This window comes from Coregonus lavaretus, assembly GCF_964263955.1.
Source record: "Coregonus lavaretus genome assembly, contig: HAP1_SCAFFOLD_2762, whole genome shotgun sequence".
Taxonomy (NCBI): Eukaryota; Metazoa; Chordata; class Actinopteri; order Salmoniformes; family Salmonidae; genus Coregonus; species Coregonus lavaretus.
Window position 1 is genome coordinate 27661 of NW_028161192.1, and position 7812 is coordinate 35472.

General features: G+C 44.6%; 1 protein-coding gene across 1 annotated transcript in view; it reads right to left on the minus strand.

Moving 5' to 3' along the window:
• The window catches only part of LOC311121030 (phospholipid-transporting ATPase ABCA3-like), a gene marked incomplete at its 3' end in the record, with an annotated part of 31605 nt that extends 25015 nt beyond the window's left edge, over nucleotides 1-6590 (minus strand). The window contains exons 1-2 of the mRNA XM_084195572.1: nucleotides 6344-6590; nucleotides 2481-2575 (exon numbers count right to left, since the gene is read on the minus strand). Of these exons, the coding sequence (XP_084051698.1) occupies nucleotides 2481-2534 (54 nt within the window). The remainder of the gene's footprint in view (nucleotides 1-2480; nucleotides 2576-6343) is intronic.
• Nucleotides 6591-7812: the final 1222 nt, after the last annotated feature.

Consider the following 7812-nt stretch of genomic DNA (forward strand, 5'->3'; position numbering starts at 1 on the left):
TAGGGTCTGTATTAACAATAGTCAGCTAACTATGTACTTTAGGGTCTGTATTAACAGTCTCACAGTAAGAGTGCTAATATAGAATCAGTTTTGCCTTTTAGATAAAAATGAATACTATTACCTGGACAGGGTTTTACCTGATCCTAGATCAGCACTCTCCTACTACTCCACCTACTCTTAGATTATTTTTGAATACAGACTTTGACGCTCACAGATCAGTTCTCTCTGGATCAATCTCTGGTTGCCTGGTATGAACCTGTGTCTCTGTGGTGGGGCCAAGATAGACACACTCTTCCTGCCTGGGCTCAATGGAGTCTCCTAGCAACCACAACTGGAGCAGCAGGAGTGTGGGTTAAAGGTAAAGCAACAATCTTAAAGGGAGGCAGAAAGCAGGAAATGGAAGCAGCTACACACACACTAACACAAGGAACTGTGGTGTGATGTTGTTGTGCATGTGTGTGTGTGTGCGTGCTTCGTTGTGCAACCACCCTCCCAGATTTGTGAAGGGGTTTGACTAAGTCTTTGATACGAGAGCCATTGTGAGGAGCTATCGTTAATAAACAGCCCAAACTACTGTGTAACAAACTCAAACACACCAGCACGTCTTATATACACAGGAAAGACTACAGAAGTGTATTTACTTAACATTCAATTCAATATTTCATCAGTGAATAAATATCCCAGCCCAGTGTGTTTCACCACCTACTGTTTCAATGCAGCATGAAGCTTGGCGATATATCAAAAGACTGAGGGTAGTCAACAGAGATACCTTTCAGGGCCCGTATTCATAAAGAGTCTCAAAGTATGAGTGCTGATCCCATCTTTCAGTCCCTCCTAAAGCCCCACCTCTTTGACAAGGCCTACCCTTAAGCCCCAATCTCGCCCCTTACCCTAAACAGGCTTCGTATACTAACCCCAATCCCGCCCCTTACCCTAAACAGGCTTCGTATACTAACTCCAATCCCGCCCCTTACCCTAAACAGGCTTCGTATACTAACCCCAATCCCGCCCCTTACCCTAAACAGGCTTCGTATACTAACCCCAATCCCGCCCCTTACCCTAAACAGGCTTCGTATACTAACCCCAATCCCGCCCCTTACCCTAAACAGGCTTCGTATACTAACCCCAATCCCGCCCCTTACCCTAAACAGGCTTCATATACTAACCCCAATCCCGCCCCTTACACCAAACAGGCTTCGTATACTAACCCCAATCCCGCCCCTTACCAGGCTTCGTATACTAACCCCAATCTCGCCCCTTACCCTAAACCAGGTTCGTATCCAAATTCCAACCCTACCCTACTGATACATCACACTCTTTCCCTTCTTTGAGCACACCCCTCTCTTTATTCATGTTTCTGTTTAGTCTGATGTTCTGTCTACTGTTCTGTTGTTTTTCTTTTCATTTCTATAATTGTAAAGCTACTTTGGGTCCTTGAAAAGCACCATATAAGTCCCATGTATTATTATTATTAACAATAATAATAATAGTACTGTACACATTTCACTCTCTGCAAAGTACAACTCACAATAAAGATCGTATTCAGATGGATAACTGTAGCATCCCCCTGAACCTTTATATTCATATCCCCTACACCCCCCACCTGCTGAAGTCAGTTCTCCCTACACCACCCACCTGCTGAAGTCAGTTCTCCCTACACCACCCACCTGCTGAAGTCAGTTCTCCCTACACCACCCACCTGCTGAAGTCAGTTCTCCCTACACCACCCACCTGCTGAAGGTAGTTCTCCCTACATCACCCACCTGCTGAAGTCAGTTCTCCCTACACCGCCCACCTGCTGAAGTCAGTCAGTTCTCCCTACACCGCCCACCTGCTGAAGTCAGTCAGTTCTCCCTACACCACCCACCTGCTGAAGTCAGTCAGTTCTCCCTACACCACCCACCTGCTGAAGTCAGTCAGTTCTCCCTACACCACCCACCTGCTGAAGTCAGTTCTCCCTACACCACCCACCTGCTGAAGTCAGTTCTCCCTACACCACCCACCTGCTGAAGTCAGTTCTCCCTACACCACCCACCTGCTGAAGTCAGTTCTCCCTACATCACCCACCTGCTGAAGGTAGTTCTCCCTACATCACCCACCTGCTGAAGTCAGTTCTCCCTACACCACCCACCTGCTGAAGTCAGTTCTCCCTACACCGCCCACCTGCTGAAGTCAGTCAGTTCTCCCTACACCACCCACCTGCTGAAGTCAGTCAGTTCTCCCTACACCACCCGCCTGCTGAAGTCAGTCAGTTCTCCCTACACCACCCGCCTGCTGAAGTCAGTCAGTTCTCCCTACACCACCCGCCTGCTGAAGTCAGTCAGTTCTCCCTACACCACCCACCTGCTGAAGTCGGGTCAGTTCTCCCTACACCACCCACCTGCTGAAGTCAGTCAGTTCTCCCTACACCACCCACCTGCTGAAGTCAGTTCTCCCTACACCACCCACCTGCTGAAGGTAGTTCTCCCTACACCACCCACCTGCTGAATGTAGTTCTTCCACAGGAGTAATCCAAACTGGCGTGCTATCGCCATTTAGAGAGGAGACTGGAGACTGACCAGAACTACTGCAGGACCTGGACAGACAAAAAGAGAAATGTTCAGTTACTACATTTATCTGGTTCTGAACTATGCCTATTGATGCATTTGGTGTGTTTAGGGAAATTTGATAGTGCCTGTACTTGAGCTATCCTACCAAACACAGTAGGTCCACAGAGGCTTTTCACCTCCAGATAACCATCATTTCACAATACAAACAAAGAAAATCAAACAAGCAAAAAAGAAAGAACTGAAACTGGTTGTTGGCTACAGTTTCCCAGCTCGGTATTTGTATAGACTGTACATGTCAAACACAATCAGAAAACCTAATTCCGGGTTCTACAAAAGGAATTTGAAGTGGGGGAAGAGAAACACCATGTCTGAGTCTGACAACTGGGGAATGACACCACTGAGCTCAATGGAGGACATGGAGAAACATGTGGGAAGGAGCCAAACAAGGGAAGAGAGGGTGAGAAGAAAACAATACTAAGCTAAAAGTATACTGTTGACAATCGCTCACCAAAGCAGTTGAACCTAGTTTGTTTAGTGAGTGTTGACAGGACATGCTTGTTTAAATGTTTTTGGACTGCCTCCACAGAGTAGGCCTATGACAGGCAGACAGACAGGAAAAAGGTTATAATAGACCAATTCTATGGAATGTTGAGCTAATTGGATAAAATTGGGCCGAATTAGACGTGTTCAGACGACCGTTAAGAAGAAGAAAAACCCCACACACCTATCACACCCATCTAAAATAACCTGTCTTTATCCCTTCGACGGGGCTGTAGTGGAGCGGGTCGAGAGCTTCAAGTTCCTCCGTGTCCAAATCACTAAGGATTTAACATTGTCCACACACAGCAACACAGTCGTGAAGACGGCACGACAACACCACTTCCCCCTCAGGAGGCTGAAAAGATTTGGCATGGGCCCTCAGATCCATAAAGAGTTATACAGCTGCACCATTGAGAGCATCTTGACTGGCTGCATCACTGCTTGGCATCCGACCGCAATGTGCTACAGAGGATAGTGCGGATGGCCTAGTACATCATTGGGGCCAAGCTCCCTACCATCCAGGACCTCTATACCAGGCGGTGTCAGAGGAAGGCCCTGGAAATTGTCAAAGACCCCAGCCACCCAAGCCATAGACTTCACTCTGCTACCGCACGGCAAGCAGTATTGGAGCGCCAAGTCTGGGACCAAAAAGCTCCTGAACAGCTTCTACCCACAAGCCATAAGACTGCTGAACAGTCAGTCAAATGGCTACCTGGACTATTTGCATTGACCCTGTTTTGCACGGACTCCCTTGCAGTGACTCTATGCACACTCAAACACACACACGCTGCTGCTACTCTGTTTATTATCTATCCTGATTGCCTAGTCACTTTTACCCCTACCCACATGTACATACGGTATTACCTCAATTACCTCAACTACCTCGTAACCCTGCACATTGACTCAGTACCAGTACTCCTTGTATATAGCCTCGTTATTGTTATTTATTGTGTTACCATAATTTTTTTTTGCTGCTAATTCTCTTACATTTTAACTCTGCATTGTTGGGAAGGACTCGTAAGTAAGCATTTCAGGGTAAAGTTTACACCTGTTGTATTCGGCACATGTGACAAATAACATTTGATTGGATTTAATTCTGGTGTTTGGCCGTCCTTAGCTATTATACAGTTTTCATACTATCGTGACCTGAACCGCACTGTTCCGGCAACTACACTATACATACAAAAGTATGAAGACATCCCTTCAAATTAGTGGATTTGGCTATTTTAGTCACACCCGTTGCTGACAGGTGTATAAAATCGAGCACACAGCCATGCAATCTCCATAGACAAACATTGGCAGTAGAATGGCCTTACTGAAGAGCTCATTGACTTTCAACGTTGCACCATCATAGGATGCCACCTTTCCAACAAGTCAGTTTGTCAACTGTAAGTGCTGTTATTGTGAAGTGGAAACCTCTAGGAACAACAACGGCTCAGCCACGAAGTGGTAGGCCACACAAGCTCACAGAACGGGACCGCCAAGTGCTGAAGCGCTAAAAAATGGTCTGTCCTTGGTTGCAACACTCACTACCGAGTTCCAAACGTCAGCACAAGAACTGTTCGTCAGGAGCTTCATGAAATGGGTTTCCATGGCCAAGCAGCCGCACACAAGCTTAAGATCACCATGTGCAATACCAAGCGTCGACTGGAGTGGTGTAAAGCTCATCGCCATTGGAAATGTGTTTTCTGGAGTGATGAATCACGCTTCACCATCTGGCAGTCCGACAGACAAATCTGGTTTTGGCGGATGCCAGGAGAACGCTACCTGCCCCAATGCATAGAACTTGACTGGCCTGCACAGAGCCCTGACTTTAACCCCATCGAACACATTTGGGATGAATTGGAACGCCGACTGCGAGCCAGGCCTAATCGCCCAACATCAGTGCCCGACCTCACTAATGCTCTTGTGACTGAATGGAATCAAGTCCCCGCAGCAATGTTCCAACATCTAGTGGAAAGCCTTCCCAGAAGAGTGGAGGTTGTTATAGCAGCAAAGGGGGGACCAACTCCATATTAATGCCCATGATTTTGGAATGAGATGTTCGACGAGCAGGTGGCCACATACTTCTGGTCACGTAGTGTATGTTTGATGCAGAACTGGGCCAGTGCAGTACAGCTCGGCTCAGGCCGGCTACACTCGGCGGTGTAAAAAGGTTATTATCCAGTTGTGAGCCATACTCTTTCCTGTCATTCTACTTCAATGGCCCCGACACTGTGTTTCAACAGCCTTGGAGAGCAACAATAAACTGTCTGCTGCTGACAGATGACAACCGCCAACCGCCTGTCATATCATTCACCACCACCAAGACCTATATCACCACTACATTCACTGTGTGTGAAGGCAAGGCAGGTAATTTCCTTTTGAAATATAAGGCATCTTTATCCTCAGTTGCTATAAATCCGATAACGTCTTTCTGTTTAGACAAAGGGCCTGCTGTTGTGACTGGCCTCAAAGAATTAGGGTCTCTCTGTGAAAGGGTAGTTATAAACAAGAATCAACCCTTGTGCTTCTTGCCAATTGTCAGTGTGTCTGCTTGTGTCACATGCAGAGGATCACACCAGAATACTACTACTACTACTACTACTAATAATAATAATAATAATAATAATTGTTAACTGGGTGAGGAAGGTAGGGAATAAAACTGTCTCAGAGGCAGTGTCTTCATGCTAAAGTTCATGTGCTGTAGAGCTAATTAAAGACGAATGTATGATAGAAAAAGCAGTGTCATTAATCTCAAAGATGAATACATCTCTTTCATGATCTAATATTAGGCCCAAATTCATTTAATCAACAAATACTCTGTCTAAGGGCTAGAATTAAGCTATTAATGTTTTATTTTTAATCATTGTATAGGGGATAGATAAAGGGCATTACCTACATGCATTTACAAATGCAATGCTGATGCAGTTAGATTATATACGATTTGTCGTTTGTGTGAAATTTGAACGTCAGTTGCTGACTAAACTAATCTAAACATCCAAGTGATGATGTTGGTCTTGATATGAACATCATAGATGTAACGCAAATAATACATCTGTATTTTTCATAGATATTACGCCCTCCTGTCTTCACGGTTATTGGTCCAACCGAATTATTCGGCCTAAATGACAGGACAAACGACCCCCAATCCCTAATAATTCCCTAAAATAACGTTTGCTTTCTGATATTTCATTTATTTCAGTCTCAGAACAACTATTAAATATAGTTTTATGAAACCTAATTGAATAATTCAAAATGCAAGGCAACCTTACCTTATAAAAGCAAGGCTCCGTATGTGAACTTCATGGGCTGTCCTTAGTCGGCGTATAAAATTCCTCCTTTATTAAAACGATGGCTTCACATTTCCTCTCCGTTTACTTTTGCCTAAACACCCGAGGTTACATTCGTTAGCCTGTAGATGTGTGTTGTTGACAGCCCTGTGTATTTTTGCTCAGTAAATGCCAGTTACTGAGGTGATGACATTGCACCAGACACCGTGCAAGGCCGAATTCAATGTGCAAATGCAGATACAATCGTCAACAGATGCAATCACGTGACCTGATCCTGTCAACCATCACGTGACCTCGCACCAGCTGTGTGCGGGTTTTGGCTGGGTCCTTGCTATCCGGGAAGTCCCAAAGATCCCGAATAGCGTTAACCGTTTTGGCCGCCTGTTCCCTTTTCTTTCCAAATACAGAAGTCATTTGGGGACATTAAACATGTATGGCTCTGGGTATTCTGTAGATAGGGTGCTTTCGTATAATCAATTAAACTTGTGACAATTGCATTGTCCAATAATTCTATAAACATCAATACTTGAATTCTACCAGTATGTGATAATATTATTTCAGGAGAAAGAAACCATTTCTCATCAGTGCAACTCTCTGCACATAATTTCGTGTTCATGTGCAAGTGCAAGTACTATCCTGGCGGTCATACTGCTCCCCTGCAGGGCAGTTGGAAGAGGTGGAGGGTGTAGCAGTCAAAGTTGATATTCAACTCAGAAGACACACAGGCAGACTTGCAGATGTTTGTTTTAATAGAAATTGATACATGGTGCACAGAAATATCTTCACACAAGTCACTTGACGGTACAATGTAGAAAAAACAAGTCAAAAGTCAACCTTTATGTAGAAAAAGGCAGTTTACTTGTCCTTTTTGGAATGAAGCCAAAACAAAACATCCAATTTCAAGTAAAAGGCATGTTGTCACAGTTCTTTCTTTTCCCCCTATTAATTTACATATGTACATAACAGACCAGGGATATAAAACAGTCTGATCTAAGAGTTAAAACATTTACAGTCAGTCACAATCATTTGTGCACAATGGGTGCGTCCGAAATGGCACCCTATTCCCTATTTAGCGCACTACTTTTGACCAGAGACCAATGGGGCCATGGTCAAAAGAAGTGCACTACATATGGAACAGGGTGCCATTTCAGACAGAGACAAAGGACTCCTCTGTGTCCTGAACTAGGCATACAGTACTTATCAACAATACATCAAGTAATAATTTGCCTTGTAGTGTCTTTACTTCCATTTCTCCAAAAGGAGGCAATGCAACTCCACTTACACCATCTGAATAACACTAGTAGTTGATTGTTCAAGCGTAGAAAATGTTACTGTGAAAAACAAAAACACTTCTCATTCAGTAGAAGTGCTAGACCTCATTCAAGATGAACCCATTGGGAGAAGCGAGTGCTAGACCTCATTCAAGATGAACCCATTGGGAAAGACGGTGG